General features: G+C 40.9%; 1 protein-coding gene across 23 annotated transcripts in view; it reads left to right on the top strand.

The window, feature by feature from the left end:
• Window positions 1-16,289, top strand: part of Akap9 (A-kinase anchoring protein 9) — a 124,123-nt gene that overhangs the window by 95,121 nt on the left and 12,713 nt on the right. For 22 of the 23 annotated variants that reach the window (XM_076566264.1, XM_076566261.1, XM_076566270.1 and 19 more), the window contains 11 exons: window positions 1,700-1,852; window positions 2,160-2,339; window positions 3,136-3,597; window positions 4,002-4,065; window positions 4,207-4,301; window positions 5,438-5,629; window positions 5,870-6,058; window positions 10,492-10,636; window positions 12,567-12,780; window positions 13,453-13,600; window positions 15,627-16,289. In XM_076566264.1, the coding sequence (XP_076422379.1) occupies window positions 1,700-1,852; window positions 2,160-2,339; window positions 3,136-3,597; window positions 4,002-4,065; window positions 4,207-4,301; window positions 5,438-5,629; window positions 5,870-6,058; window positions 10,492-10,636; window positions 12,567-12,780; window positions 13,453-13,600; window positions 15,627-16,289 (2,505 nt within the window). The remainder of the gene's footprint in view (window positions 1-1,699; window positions 1,853-2,159; window positions 2,340-3,135; window positions 3,598-4,001; window positions 4,066-4,206; window positions 4,302-5,437; window positions 5,630-5,869; window positions 6,059-10,491; window positions 10,637-12,566; window positions 12,781-13,452; window positions 13,601-15,626) is intronic. The other variant, XM_076566254.1, reaches the window with a different exon arrangement.

Raw genomic sequence — 16,289 nt, 5'->3', positions numbered from 1 at the left:
CAAACCTTGGGTCCCAGAGCTAAGATTTTGCCTGTTAAAATGACACATCAAAAGAGTGGGCATACCACGTAATGTAGGCAGCAGTTTTGAACTTAAATAGCTATGTGTGTGTGTTTTATAATACCTTACTTTAAAAGCAGTTGTAGAAGATAGGAATTGTTGTGGAAGATAAGAATGGGCATACATACTAGTGTATAGCTTTGATAAACATGTAATCATCACTGTTCTCAGCAATAAACTGATAATTATATGTGCAGAATCACTAATATATTTAAGTACCTACAGAGTTAAATACCAGTGTTACAGAAAATATGTAGATAAAGTCTTCAGCATTAGTTATTAGAAGCAGGATAAATGATAGTTTGGGATGGAAGACTCCCAAAATCATCCCTTCAAGTTCCAAAGGTGGCTGTACCCTGTAGTAGTTGTGTGGCCTCAGGACATATCATTCTTCTTACGATTTTTCCTTCTTCTCTGTAATGGGGACGATTATAGATCAAATCAGGTCTTGTGTGAGTGTATATTTGATGGTGTGTGACTGTACATGCACGTGGCAGGCTGCATGTATGAAGGCCAGAGGGCCACTGAGGTTTCACTCCTCGGGAGCCATCTACCTCGTATTTCGAGACTGAGTCTTTCACTGGGACCTATGGTTCAATGGTTAGACTAGGCTGATTGTCAAGAAGCCCCAGGGATATTCCTGTCTCCAGCTCCCCAGTGCTGTGATTACAAGCTTACAACACTACCCTTGCCTTTTTACACGGGGTGCTGAGGATCAGCTCAAGCCTCATATTTGCTCATCTGAACTATCGACCCAGCCTCAAATTTGGCTATTATTGCTAATATTGTACTATTTTTATTGGAATTATTCAGCTGACTTTAAAGCCTTGCCTTGTTGGTACTGGGATTCTAGTTCCATGATACCATGTATAAGCAACCATTTACTCCTTTTTAGACTGTAAGGCGGTAAACCACCCAGCTGCCACTTGGCTCTGCTCCTGCATCTTAAGTTGCTTTTAATGTAGCAGTTTTGATCATCACTTAAATAGACATTTGGAAATCCACTCATTAAACGTTTATTAAGGGGCTGGAGAGATGGCTCAGAGGTTAAGAACACTGGCTGCCCTTCCAGAGGTCCTGAGTTCAATTCCCAGCACCCACATGGTGGCTCACAACCATCTGTAATGAGATCTGGCACCCTCTTCTGTATATATAATAAATAAATAATCTTTTTTAAAAAAAACGTTTATTAAGTAGTTATAAAGTAGTTGATTAAGTGGTTGTTACTATTCTCAGTCAAACTCATATACACATAGTCAAAAAAAAGTTAAAAATCTTTTTTGTGGTTTGAGGCCAGGTATGGTGGCACACACCTTGATTCCCAACACTCAGGAAAGCAGAAGCAGGCAGATCTCTCTGAGTTTGAGGCTAACCTGGTCTACATAGCAAGTTCCAGGACTGCCAGGGCTACTTAGAAAAACCTTGTCTCAAAGAGCAAAAACAGAAAAATATAGTTTGAGCAAGTTTAGGAACTAAGCAGATAAACACAGCTTAGAAAACCGTTTTCCTTTATTGCCATTCACATGTCTTAAACATACATCCTTTGTAAATTAAATAGAACACTTTTCTGTTTGACGATAGCATTTGTATGATCTGGGTTTTGTTTGTTTTTTTCCCTCTTTGATAACTGGTTCTAAAGATTTCTAACTTAGAAGAGCAATTGGAGCAGTTCCGAGAAGAACTGGAGAATAAGAACGAAGAGGTCCAGGAGCTCCACATGCAGCTAGAAATACAGAGGAAGGAGTCCACCACCCGTCTACAAGAGCTCCAGCAAGAAAACAAGCTGTTTAAAGTAAGGAGCTTTAAAACTAATTAACATTTTTGATCTTTTGTATTCTTATAAGTATTGGCTAGCAGCAACATTAGTAGGCAAATAGATTTGCGTAGAACTTATTTGCTGTTCAACCTAGACATTTGAATATGTCATAAATGAAAATATTTGAGATTGTTTATCAAAATATTTTAAGAATTATTGAAATACAGTATCTTATTTTAATTTCATTATGTGCACACTATATTTTTATCAGACTTAATTAAAGGAATGTTCTGGAAATGGCATGTAACAATCATATAATTATGACAGTTATTTTTGTCCCTAGGATGAAATGAAGAAATTGGAATTTGCCCTGAAGGAATCTAATCCCATGTTTACTCATGATCAGCCCATGTTGTTTGGGAAATTTGCACAAATAATACAAGAAAAGGACACTAAAATTGACCAGTTAAATGAGCAGTTTATTCAACTCGAGCAGCAACTTAAACTTGCAACAGATAACAAGGTGTGCCCGCTTCAGATTTGTTTGTCAGAATTAATATGAGTGACAGTTTTTCACGTTTTGCTACATTTATTTATTTTGGGGATGGGAGCAGGAGTTTGCACTCATTCCTTGGCATGCTTTTGGAGGTTAGAGCACAACTTGTGGGAGTCATTTCTCTGTAGACTGTGTGAGCCTCAGCTATCCCACTCAGCTTGTCAGGCCTGACAGTGAAGACCCTGGCCCACTGAGCTACCTCAGAGGCTGCAACTAAAATTCAAACACAAAATAATGATACTTTTCCCTTTCCTGTTGAAGTTCCCTAGGGGTGTGCACCTGGGTGTGCAAATAGATACACCCATGCCTGCATACAAAGTTCCCTAGGGGTGTGCACCTGAGTGTGCAAATAGATACATCCATGCCTGCATACAGAGCAGCCAGAGCAGGGCATTGGGTATGCTGTTGCTTTCTGCCTAATTGCCTTGAGGCAGAGTTTCTCACTGAACAGCTTACCATCTCAGTTAGTCTGGTTGACTATGAGCTCTTGGAATCTGTCTGTCTCTGTTTCTTGGTGCTGGAGTTACAGGCCCACATAGCCCTGCCCAGTTTTCCATGTTATGCTGGGGCTTTGAACACAGGTTCTTTTACCATAGTGTGTACTCATGTATGAAAACTGTGAGGTCTTTGGGTGATTTTCCTGTTCTGATGCAGATGAGTGTTGATGAATGAACTGTGTGCTCCCTGTGTTCATCCTAAGTTCTACATATGATGCACATAAGACTTCACTGATTTCTTTGTTGTTCTGTTCATTATGTTTTAGTTAAAAGAACAAAATATAACATCACTTCAAAGAGATTCAAGCAAAGTTAGTGATCATCTCACAAATGACAAAGAGAAATTATCCCACTTCTTAGGAAAAGAAAATAGGACTGGAGAACAAGAGATTGGAAAAGTCATCATGTCCGAGCCACTTCCTGTAGATGGCTGCTTTGGACTCCCAAAGGAGGGAGACAGTGACCAGCTGCCACAGATCCTTAAACCTCCAGATCAGACTGAATTATGGGGTGACTGTTCCCCAGAAGATGTCACAGCAATCATCAGTCAGATTACTGAAAAAATTGAACAAACACAAGAGATCCATGCTGCAGAAATTTTGAATATGGAATCCAGACATATTTCAGAAGCTGAAACTTTGAAGAGAGAACATCACGTTGCAATCCAGTTACTGACTGAAGAATGTCATTCTTTAAAGAAAATGACCCAGTGTTTAAAATCTAAACAGGTACCTGACTTTCATAGAATATGTTTTCAACCACCTGTCATTTTCCTCTTAATGTTGTAAGTGTTTAAGAGAATTTGTAAAAGGATCTGAGAAATAATACCTCTTTTCATGACATAATCACAACTTGGCATCTCCTTATTGTGTAGTTAAATCATGAAGTTCCTGTGTGGGTTTGGAGCCTACTGTGATTTCATTATTCATGAGTGTTCCTTCCTATGGCAACATCCATGAGGAGGAAAATTACAGACTTGATATTTGTGTATTGAGACAGTGTGACAGAATAAATTGATGTCTGTGTTCCTCCCTTAAGTATATCAGAAAATGGATGAATGATTCATTGGGTCTGATTTTTACTAAATAAATGTTAAAGTCTTGTATTTTCTGTTGTTGTTTTCTTTAATTAGGCGTCCTCCATTCCTGGATTGACATATTCAAATGCTCACCAAACTAGAGATATATGTTCAAGTGGTAAGTTGTGTAATTCTGGAATATGTAAGCAAATAGAATATTATTCGTTTAAAAAGTGTTACTTTGCAAAAAAAAAAAAAAGTGTTACTTTGCATGTGCATGCACATGTGTAATTACAGATGACTGTTTTCTTGATTTTAGATTCTGAATCAGACTGGGGCCAGGGGTTTGACACGGCATCAGAGGGTCAAGAAGAAGGTGAAATTTCAGTTACTCCAGTTCCAAAAGTGGTAAAGGTACTGGAGACAAAAACCCCTTAATTAGCTTAGCCAGGGTCATCTCCACACTGAACAGGGTAGTCGGTTTGAAGTTACACAGAAAGGTCCTCTACAAAGAAAGAATTGCATAGTTAATAGGATCCTTGGAAATCTATTTCACTTTGTTTCCTAAGTTTCATAGATATTACAGTAGAATGTTGTAGAAATGATTTTTCTGGAATGCCTCTTATAGCTTGCCTTCAGTCAGATTTTTTCCTAACCATGTGACCAAATCAGTTGGATACTTTGAGATCATTTAAAGCTATGCACTATGTATTCAGCTTACTTGACTTACTTTAAGAAAAACAGTGTAATCAATATTACTATACCTTGGACTTCCTATGTAATCAACTTTTACAAGCTAAGCTGCACATGAAGTTTTGCTCTTAAACTGTATTCCCTGTTTCTCCCTTAACCCCTCTATGACACTCCCACAGTACGTGTTTGTGTAAGGCATGGTCCTGAAGTCTACAATCCCTGCTGGAAGCAAGGATGTCGTAAGCAATGAATGACACACAGAAATAACCTGTGAGCTTAGGACAATGCATTTGTTTGTGGGTTTGCTTGCTCTTCTGGGTTGTGAAGTCAGAAAACCAACCTCCCTTTATAATAGATTTAAGGCACAGTTCCTCTTTCCTTTCTGTACCACACTTGGTGTGCTGTTCCGTAAGCAGAGAGAATGCTCTCTGTTGGGAAACTGGGCTCACTCTTAGTGTCCCAGAACCAAGGCTCATTCTCTCTTATGCAGCAGTGCCACACAACATGTATATTAAAATCATATTTTATTCCCCATGGTGTTGTTTGCCACAATCATGAAAGCAGTCTCGAGATGCAAGGTATTTGCCACATTATTTCTTTTGGTCAAATCAGTGACTATTCACTAATTCTAGAACGAATGTGTTAGCCAAATAGAGGAAGGAACTTAGAAGTACAAGCTATGAGAAGACATTTGTTAAGATTCAGTCACCACTCCACAGCAAGCAGACACCCTGGCAGTGTTGGGATCCAGTTTCTTGTCTACAGTGGCCTAAGTCAGTTGAGGTTGAGAAGCTGCTTGTTTGACTTTACATGTCTTACTTTTCCATCTGAACTCCTCATTTTGTCTTCTTTTCTAGGGATTGTTGAAAGCTGTCCATACTGAGGGCGTGCAGATGCTTTCTGTAAGGGACCTCCCTGATGATGATGGAGAGAACCTGTCCGCACAGCAGGCTTCACAGTCTTGGCTGGAAGAGAGGAGAGCTTACCTCTCTACTATCTCATCTCTTAAAGACTTAATTTCCAAAATGCAAGTGCAAAGACAGACTGAGGTAGTCAAAGAATAATTTGCTTCTAGGTAGATTTACATATGTTTACTGACAATAATACATCTTATAGAGTAAGTTATCTTTTTATATGTGTTTCATGTGAATTACTTTGTATCTTTTCACACCTGAAAATATTCTCTTGAACTTTTGAAAAATATATTTTGGTTAGTAGACTAGTATTTCTGGAATATATTTAAAGCATGCTTATTGGGAAACTAACTTTTCATGTTTTGCACTGTGCAGGTATGTGACCAATCGCAGTCTCAGGAGAGCCTCTCAGACTGGCAAGGTGAACTTCTGCTTGCCCTTCAGGATGTACTGTTGAAGGAACGCGGCGTATTACTAGCTGCATTCCGAATGGATCTGACATCTCTCGGCACTAGGGATGTTAACGGATTGCTAAACTGTTTGGAACGGAGAATACAAGAGCAGGTATTAAAACAAAACTATTTTAAAGAATATTTTTTGAACAGGAAGAAAAAGGTGGGTTATTGATTTGTTTTGGAGTCATGAAGGTTGGCGTTTAACAGGAACCACTAAGAATGTATAGCGAAAACTATTACTTTAGATGTTTGACCTTATGTTAGAAAGTAAGAAACACTGAAAATTAATGAGTTAATCACCAAATTTAGGAAGTTAAAAAATGAGAAACAGAAAAAAAACAAAGAAAACAGAAGGATTAAAGTATCCATGCTCTGGCACTAGAGAAAATCAGGCGTTAATTTCCTGTAGCCTCTGGTCAGAGCCTCATTGGTTGTTAGTCTTGTTTTCTACCTACGTGTGTATTCATTAGGCTTGCCATCTCCGGACAGAATATAACGCAAACAGTTTGTGTAAGGGAGGGATTAGACCCGGATTCAGAGAATTTGGTCCATAGTCCTTGTCTCCATACAAGGGCATAATGTCATGGTATCAGGAGCAAATGGCAGAGGCTACTCACCTCATGGCAGATGAGAGAGAAAGAGGAAGGGGCAAGGGACCAAGCGTAACCTCAGTGACGTGCCCAAGGGACCTGCTCCCTTAGTGAGGCCCCCACTCCTAAGGTTTTCAGAACCTTCCCAGATAGGATCTTCTCTGTTAGGGGACCAAGCGTCACGTAACCTCAGTGACGTGCCCAAGGGACCTGCTCCCTTAGTGAGGCCCCCACTCCTAAGGTTTTCAGAACCTTCCCAGATAGGATCTTCTCTGTTAGGGGACCAAGCGTCACGTAACCTCAGTGACGTGTCCAAGGGACCTGCTCCCTCAATGAGGCCCCCACTCCTAAGGTTTTCAGAACCTTCCCAGGTTTTCAGGATCTTCTCTGTTAGGGGACCAAGTGTTCCAAGTGTTTAACACATGAGTTTGTGAGGAGCATATCACATTCAAACCAGAATATCAGTCATATTTAAAATCACCTTGTTGTTGTCTATGTATTACTGCTTTGTTACTATTGAATGTAGCCTAGAACAGTGTAAGTTAGGCATGGGTGTTACCCAAGCACATACATATACCACAAACCTGTAAAATTTTTAAAATAATAATAAAATATCATAAGTCTCTGTCATTATATTTTAAAGTCACAGAATTAATTATTTTTCATTTAAAAAGGGTATCAAAATCATTCAAGAGAACTGGGCATAGTGGCACATGCCTTTAATCCCAGCAATCAGGAGGCAGAATCAAGTGGATCTCTAAGTTTGAGGACAACCTGGTCTGCAGAACAACCCTGTCTCAAAAAACTAAAAGGAAAAAGAAAAAATTCATTCAAGGTCATTGGCCATTGTGGCACACAGCTGTGATCTTGTCTCAAGAGGATTGCAATTTCTTAGTAGAACTTTGTCTCTTAACCTAAATTTTTTTAAAGGCTGGGATGTAGCTAAATGATAGACTTCTTGCCTAGCATGTGTAAAGTCTTGTTCAATTCTCCAGTGTTTAAAGAAAGAAAAAAAAAAAATCAGGAAGAAATAGCTTGAAAAGACCTCTGCCGGTAACAGTAAACCAGTAATTAAAAATCTCACAGCTTTAGTGTGCCCAGGTCTTGGCTTTTAAATACATTCTTCCTTCAGAAGTATTGAGGTTCCTCGGAAACCTGGGGTCTCTGGGGTTAGAGCATGGGAAGCACAAGGTGAAACCTAGAATCTCCTGCCCTTCAGTAAAGAAATGTTCATAGAATGAAAAGTGTCGGAGAAGGGGAGAGGAATGCGGAAGTATTAGATGGAAATATAGACAGATGATGAGAAAGACAGACACAGGATAGCTTCGGGAGGGCTCTGGGTCAGTATCCAACCACCTCGACTTTAATCATAATGGGCTTTTTATACATCAGCAAGAGGAGGAGCAAAAGACCTCCCCCTTTCAAGGCCGAAGTATAAAGTATCAACAAGGGTAAACCCTTCAAAACACCTGATAACCACGCCCTTGGCCAAATCATCCTATTATGCAGCCCTGCTGGGCAAAGCAAGCTCAGACTTTCAGACATTGAGTAAGGCCGTACTATGGAGCCTCTGTGGTCTCCCACAAGAGAATGTGAAGGCTTTCTCACTGGCCAAATTTAGAACATTTAAATATCAAACTACCTGAATGAGATAGCACATGACTTTAATTCCAACACTCAGGAGGTAGAGGCAGACATATCTCTTGAATTCAAGGCAACTAGCTTGGTATTGTGTGACAAAACTTTTCATGGGGAGACCTACACACACACGCACACGCACACACAAAAAAGAAAAAAGAAAAAAAACCTAAATGATAGTGATAGATTATGAAGCAGAGTGAAAACAAGAATTCATGAGGTCATATTCATAGATAAAGTAAAATATCATAGTAGAATGCCACTTAGTGAATGTTCTAGAAGGAGTGATTTAATTAAGGAATTCTTTATTAAACATGATTTGCTAATCAAGTAATCAGTGGTGGATGCTAAAGTTAGTGTGGAAGCCTTGTTAGATGATATTTACATAATTGTGAAATAACTCTCCAGAAGATGGCCTCCGTTGCAAAGTGGAGAGACCTCCCACACACCTCCAGCTCAAGCAGTCAGTCTACGAGTGATGTCAGCTAACTCCTGGTGGGAAGGACACAGCCCTTTTGGTGCTACCATTAAATGTGTGATCACACAGAAAAGAGCACTGACGGAGATGCAGAGAAGCTGCATCATGCAACCCTGTGGGAAGAGTGCTGTGGGAGAGCAATCCCAGCAGCTTATGACGTTACACATGCTTTTATCATACAGCCTAGCAATCACTCACTGCAAGTCAGACAGAAATGAAAACTTAAATCTTGGTAAGAACCTGTGTGGGGGCTGGAGAGATGCTCAGCAGTTAAGAGCCCTGGTTGCTCTTGCAGAGGACCCTGGTTCAATTCCCAGCACCCACATGGTGGTTCACAGCCATCTGTAATTCCAGTTCCAGGGGATCCAGTGCCCTCTTCCAACCTCCATTTGCACCAACCACACATGTAGTACACATACATACATGCAAGCAAAACACTCACACACAAAAGGGAATGAATAAATCTTGTTTTTAATTAAGCTATACATAAATATTCGTAACAGTTTTTATTTGTAATTGTTCCCAAACTAGAAACAACCCATTTGTCCTCCAATGGGAAATGGACTAATCCCTAGAATGAATTACAACCCAGTAGGGATTGGAGAGATAGTTCAGGGGTTAAGAGTTACGAGTACTGGCTGTTCTTCCAGAGGACCTGGTTCAGGTCCCAGGATGGCAGCTCATAACTGTGTAGTACCAGTTCCAAGGACCCAGTGCCCTCTCTGGCTCTGCAGGACCCAAATGTTTGTGGGCACATAAGCTTACTCAACAACACACATACACATAAAATAAAAGATAAGCAATTTTTGAAAAGAAAGAAAGGAAAAGAAAAACAGCTCAGTAGCTAAAAAGAAACAAGCTATTGGTGTTCTCAATATTCTGTATGCCATATAAACTCTCTTAAAGTGATAAAATTACAAAGAACAGATGAGTTCTTGCCAGGAGCTGAGGCTGGGGAGAAACTGACTTCAAGAAGAATCTTTGCTAAAGTGGTTCTGTACCCTGATGATGGCACATGAAATGAACCTCTGTACAGTGATAAAAATTTCATAGTGCTGGATACCAAGAAAACAGTGTGCATATTAAAAACTAATGGAGTTTGAATAACACTGTCAGCTTCCTTGTTTTAACTGCTGTTTCCAGTTAGATCAGGTGTTACCACTGAAGGCAGCTAGCTGAGGGGATACAAGAGCTTTGGCTTAAATTAGTACAAAATAATATTGTTTGGTTTTTGTTTTTGTTTTGATTTGATTGAAGAACATAGGACAAATTAGTCTGTACTCTGCAGAAGTTTCAAGGTCTCAAAAGACTTATTAGTACCACTTTTGGTTTTCCTATGAAGGACATTTGGTGAAATGTATGTAAGTTCCCTATGTTAGATAGCATAGTAACGGTACTTACTCTTGCTAAAAGTATTGTGGCTGTGTGGAATGTTTCTGGGCCAGAGAGACAGCTCACAGGTAAGGGCATTGGCTGCCAGACCTGACGACCTGATTCTGACCCTGAACCCCACACGGTGGTGGGGGAACCATTCCCCACAGATTGTCGTCTGACTAGCACATGCCCACTGTGGAGCACAAGCATGTACCCAGACATACCCAGCAAGTGGGTAAATAAATAACGAAAACAGTGTGCCTGTTTTATGTGAAATGAACAGCAATATGTAGAAATTAAGGCCCATCTGTCTGCAACAGACCCTCACAGTTTTTTTTTGGACAAAAAAAAAAAATTGTGAGAAATTTTAATGAAAAAAATTGAACATGTGGACTCCATTTTTTCTCATTCCATTATCTCTACACCTCTCTTCACTTAATTTTTCATTTTCCTTTGTTACAGGGCATTGAATATCAAACAGCTATGGAATGTCTCCAGAAAGCAGACAGGAGGAGTTTGCTGGCTGAAAATGAAGCATTACGTGCTCAAATTAATGGCAGGGAAATGACTCTGAACAAAGGACAAGAAACCGGCCCATCAAGCCAAGGTGTGTGCATGCCAGGCCCGTGGGATCCCCTAACCAGTAGAAAGCGTTCGCTTTGGTGCCCTCAGAAAACATTTCTGCTCAGGCACCTTCTCTTCATTTTCATAACACAAAGGAGATAGTCAATGTTATCACTATTAGGGTTAATGATTGTCAAATTGGTTTTAAACAGCTCTATTTCATTTAAAATAAATAGGCAGTACATTGATACAGTTCAGCTCATCAGGTTTATTTTCTTTATTGTAATTTTTTTTAAGAAAAGTCTTTTGACCTTCTTAAGATAGCTACCTAAAATATAAGAGAATCCACAATAAAAGTAGCTGTTTATTTTTCATCCTTTGCTTACAAAAATGTAAAGTGTAACATCCATCCAGAAAATGACAAAATTCAGATGAACCTATAACAAATGATAAGGTGAGTATGTGGGGACATTACTTACTTGCAAATGGAACTTGCCTTCTCCCCAAGAGCCCCTCACATGCTCCTCCATAGAAACTAAGGTCATCATTTTTCTGTTTTGTTTTTCCCTTTAGTTTTCTTACCACTTTATAAATTTCTAGACTGTACATGTTTATAAGTTTTCCTGGTTTTGAACTTCATCAATCTCTGTGTATTTTGTGTCTTGTTTCTTGAGCTTTATATAACATTCTTCCAAGTTTCCAAAGCTATCACTAAGTTAACTTTTGTAGCTATGGAAAGTTATCCCTGTAATGTATGTGCAAATTCTGTGTCTGAAACTTTGGTTGTTTGTGCTGTTCGCTATTGGAGTCAGAGCTGCTACAGACACCTCTGAGATTTCTGATACACACGGACATCTTCCCAGCCTCCTAGGAAATGAATCACTAGTCATGGGTTGTGTGTCTTCAAATTTATTAGATAATGCCAAATGTTTTACTTATTTTTTGAGAGGTTGTCATGTGTCCCAGGCTGGCCTCACACTTTGTGTAGTGAAGATCCTCTTGTCTCTGCCCTCCCAAGTACTGGGGTGACAGGTGTGAACTACCATGCCTTTGCAAAATATTTGGAAAAGCAGTCCTGTGGATGTGGCCCTCACTAGCAAGGTTTGAGTGGTCTGTTACTTAACATCTTTGCCAACAACTGGCATTGTCAGACATGTCACCAGTCTGCCGGATGTGCTGGGCACACATATTGTTGGTTTCCCTTCTCACATGTTTATAGACTAGCTGGCTTTTACTTCTCTGTGTGCTGAAGGGTTACTTTCCCACTTTTCAGAAAGGATGTGTTTTAATCAAGCTAGTTAGAGAGGAATGTCCATCATGTCTGGTGAGGACACTTGCTACATCTTTACTAATTGTGTTCCACATAGTTTTAAAGACAGCACAGCTTTGACGTTACCACATAGGTTCTCATTTGTAATTGAAAAGCTGAATCAGAGCTAAGTGTGGTGACTCAAGCCTGTGGTCCCAGGATTTGGAAGACTGAAGCAGGAGGTTTGCCAGGAGCTTCAGACCAGTCTGGGTAGGGCTACAGAGTGAGACCTTTCTACAAGAAAAAGGAAAAAAAATAGAAATAATAATTGGATGATTATAGTAATTGTCTCATTGGATAACGCCTGTAAATATTGTATATGACTATCAGAAATCACTGGGAATTTTCACTATGAGTGCTTGGCATTCCAAATACACAAGTTCCTGTCTACAGAATCTTATGAGCAATTAAAGTTGCTTATTTTAAGTCTTGCATCCATTAATGCATTGTTACATGTTTGTCATTCCCCTGTGTTTTTGGTTCTGAAGCCTTCCCCCCAGCACTCTAAGAAAAAGAAACATTCTTATAAATTACCAGTTTGAGGGGCTGGGAGCAGCAATTGACTGTTTCTTTGTAGTAACCTCCTGAGTTATGGCTGAGTTCTTGGAGCAGAGACTCACGCCTGAGTCGCCGGCCATCTTAACGCCTGTCTCGTTCCCTGTAGAGCTCCCGGGCTGCAGCGTGCAGCAGTCTTGTGTGCTGGAGATGCAGGGTCAGCTCTGTGCCATGAAAGACAGAATGACCGAACTACAGGAACAGCTGAGTTCGGAAAAGGTGGCGGTTTCGGAATTAAAAAGTGAACTCTCTCAGATACAGCTGGAGCTGGACACCACAGTGAAGGCCCAGAATGAGCAGCTGAAGGAACTGGAAGCTTTCAGGTGTGCCAGGCTGCTTTAGTGTGAGGGTCAGGAGGGATTGGACTGGCTTGTTATAACCGTTATGCACATAGCACACAGCAGCAAGCATGGAGTTTAAATAGCAGAAGAATGAGGAGAACAAGAAAACGGATTTTTTCCAAATTTAAAATGTGATCATTTTAGCCTCCCTTCTGCTTTGACTTCTGTTCCAGTCAACAATTATTAGATATGATTTTGGCCTCTATCTTACCACTGACTAACTTTAAGTGGTATTTAATCTCTTGTTTCAGTTGGCTAGGATCTGACAGGTGAGGTGTTAGAATTGAGAATGCATGGGAAAAGGATATATTGCTGATGTAGATAGTGAGGTATTCTGCTTGCCAGAGACATGCTGCAAGTACACATTTATTTTGGACATTGATTTCACACACACAAATTCACATGATTTCTATGTGCAGTAAAAGACAAAAAAATGTTAATTAGTATTATCTTTCTGGCAGTGAATTGAGTTAATTACAATAGTAAATTGATTGCACTAATAGAAACTGCAGTTCATTTGAAGTGAACCACAAGAAGCCTTGACTTGGCACACCATGGCTAGTTTATAATATGCCTCAATCCTGGAGTGCAAGCTCCTCTTTATGATGATACTGTCCATCAAGATAACGTTAAGTTCATTTCTTCCTCGTTTAGGCTACAAGTTAAAGACAAGGCAGATGAAGTTCAGTTGCTTAGTGATACATTAGCAAGTGAACACAAGAAATCCCGAGAACTTCAGTGTGCTTTGGCAACAGAGAAAGCCAAGGCAGGCCACTGTGAAGAGCGGGATAAAGAACTCAAGGTATTGTCTTTATGTGTCTTGCAGAATTCTAAGTTATAAGGCTTTCTCCAGCCAATTGTCAGGCTTCTCCCCTTTAAAAGGTGTAAGTTGTTCACTCTGTGTTGAGTACTGTTGCAAAATTATGTAGGCTGTGGTAGAAGGAAAAGTCACCATTGCAACGCTGTTTCCTTCCCTTCAGTCACTGCCATCAGGGATTGCAAGGCCCCTCCCCAGCAGCTGCTGTATCTTTGCCCATCACTTGTGAGCCAGCCGTGAGGCTTACAAAGGCGTTCCTTTTGTCTTCGCTGACAGCTCACTGGGATAGATACCCCTCCTTCCTTGCTGTGTTGACTAATAACCCTGTGCTAGGGTACTTTTTCAATAATCTGAGGTTCAGTGGTTCGGCACTTGCCTTCTTCTCTGTACTATTTATTGCTGCCTCTGCTTGCCTGACGACCCCTCCCCTGCGACACGCACCTCTGCCTGCAGCCACACAGATTCATGGAGATGCAGACGTGTGCTGGGTTTCTCCAGTCAGTTGGTCTTGACCTCTACCTTGTTTTGTTTTGTTTCCACAGTATTCTGAGTTGAACTCAGGACCTCCCATGCTAGGCAAGCACTGTCCCACCCAAGTTGACTTCCAGCTTCTTTTTTCTACACGTTCATCTTGAGACAGTTTCTCACAAACTTGCTCAGGCTCCTGATTCTCCTTTCTCAACTTCTGGAGTAGCTGAGATTACAGGCATGTGCCACCAAGTCCAGCAATCCCTTGTTTTGGTTTTCTAAGATTTATTTACTTTTACTTTAGTATATGCGTGTTTAGCCTGCATGTGTATCTGTGCACCATGTGCATGGACTGATGGAGGAGACCAGGTGATGGCATTGGATCCCCTAGAACTGGAGTTAGAGCCATTTGTGAGCTATCATGTCAGTCCTGGGAATGCAACCCAGGTCCTCTGGAAGAACAGCCAGTACCTTTAGCCACTGAACCACCTCTCCAGCCAACCCAGCAAACGTCTCAATGATTGCATGGAGCCAGGATTCCTCATTGAGCATCAGAAAACCAAGGTGCAGCTGTCTCGGATGCTCTGGGAACCTCTGGCCATTGTGCCCTAGGGTCCTTCCTGATAGTTTCTGTCACATACTACCAGGAGTCCACACTGCAGAAAAAAAAGAAGTGTCCTAATTATGCAGTCAGATCTAGCTATTTTGATACAGTTCCTTATATTAACCCCTTTTTTTTTTTTAATGAATCTTGTAAGAGGTCTACTTAGGGTATTGTTACATGAGTCCCCCTGTTGTCATTCACCCTCACCCTCACCGTCTTCTCATGCTCCCTGGCTATCCTCCCCGCAAGGAGCCCTCTGTGGATTTTTGTTTGTTTGGTTGGTTGGTTGGTCTTTCAAGACAGGGTTTCTCTGTGTAGTAGCTCTGGCTGACCTGGATCTTGCTCTGTGGAGCAGGCTGGCCCTGAACTCACAGAGATCCTCCTGCCTCTGCCTCCCAGATTAAAGATGTGCTGGAATTAAAGATGTGCACCACCACTGCCTGGCAACCCCTTTGCATTTTAATTTTAAAGATGTGCACCACCACTGCCTGGCAACCCCTTTGCATTTTAATTTCACATGTATTCCATGACCTTTCTTCCCTCTCTAAAGATAGCTTCCTCCCCTATGCCCACGATTCTCCTCTGCTTGTCATGACACTGAAGAACAGGTATTTTCTTGTGCCTTCATATAAAAGACTTAAAAATTTAAAAATACGTTTTATTGACATATTGAAAAGTAGCATAAGAACATACATATTTTAAAGATTGTCATTGGGAGACGTGTACCCTGCTTTATATTTTGCTGGAGAAGGTTGTGTTTATATCCTTGATGCAAGCAAGCCATTTGGCTGTCTAAATAATTCTCACTGTCTATTGAATAACAATTTGTCTTCAATTACCAAATGCTTCCATGTTGCTGTTTACCAAAGTCATGGTCATATACTTGAACAGTATTTTGAATATTAACATGTTCATCTTAAATTACATTTTCACTTCAAGGAGCTCAGATTCACTCTAGAAGACCAGAAACAGAGGAATATACAGTTGGATGCACTTTTGGGACAACAGAGACAACTATTAAATGAGTTACAGCAAAAAATAGAATCACAGAGGATGCTATATAATGCACAGTTGTCAGAAGAACAAGGCCGGAACTTAGAGCTTCGGGTCCTTCTGGAGTCTGAGAAGGGTAGGATTCAGGAGATGAAGGACACCCTAGACAAGGAGCGGGAGCTGCATGGCCAGCTGCAGAGCAGCGGTGATGGCGGGCAGCCCCGGCCAGTCTGCCCTCCTAAGGAACTACTTCAAGAACTCCAGCAACAACTGGAGGAGAAACAGAAACATATCATCAAACTCGTAAGTGAATCTCAAAAGTACAAACTGGATTACTTGCAAACAAAGTATCAGATGGAGAAGGACAGGCAGGTTCACCAGAAGACACTGCAGGTGGAAAAGGAAGCTAACACCCTGGGCCAGAGGAAGATGCAGGAGCTGCAGAGCAAAGTGGAGGAACTCCAGCGCCAGCTGCAGGAGAAAAGACACCAGGTGTATAAGCTGGACCTCGAAGGGAAGCGGCTGCAGGGCCTCATGCAGGAGTTCCGGAAGCAAGAGCGGGAGGACAGGCGGGGGAGCCGACGGCTTGTACATCAGAATATTAATAAG

Source organism: Peromyscus maniculatus, chromosome 3 (genome assembly GCF_049852395.1).
Source record: "Peromyscus maniculatus bairdii isolate BWxNUB_F1_BW_parent chromosome 3, HU_Pman_BW_mat_3.1, whole genome shotgun sequence".
NCBI classification, from domain to species: Eukaryota; Metazoa; Chordata; class Mammalia; order Rodentia; family Cricetidae; genus Peromyscus; species Peromyscus maniculatus.
The sequence above is the reverse complement of the archived record's forward strand: the minus strand, read 5'-3'. Positions and strand labels throughout refer to the sequence as shown.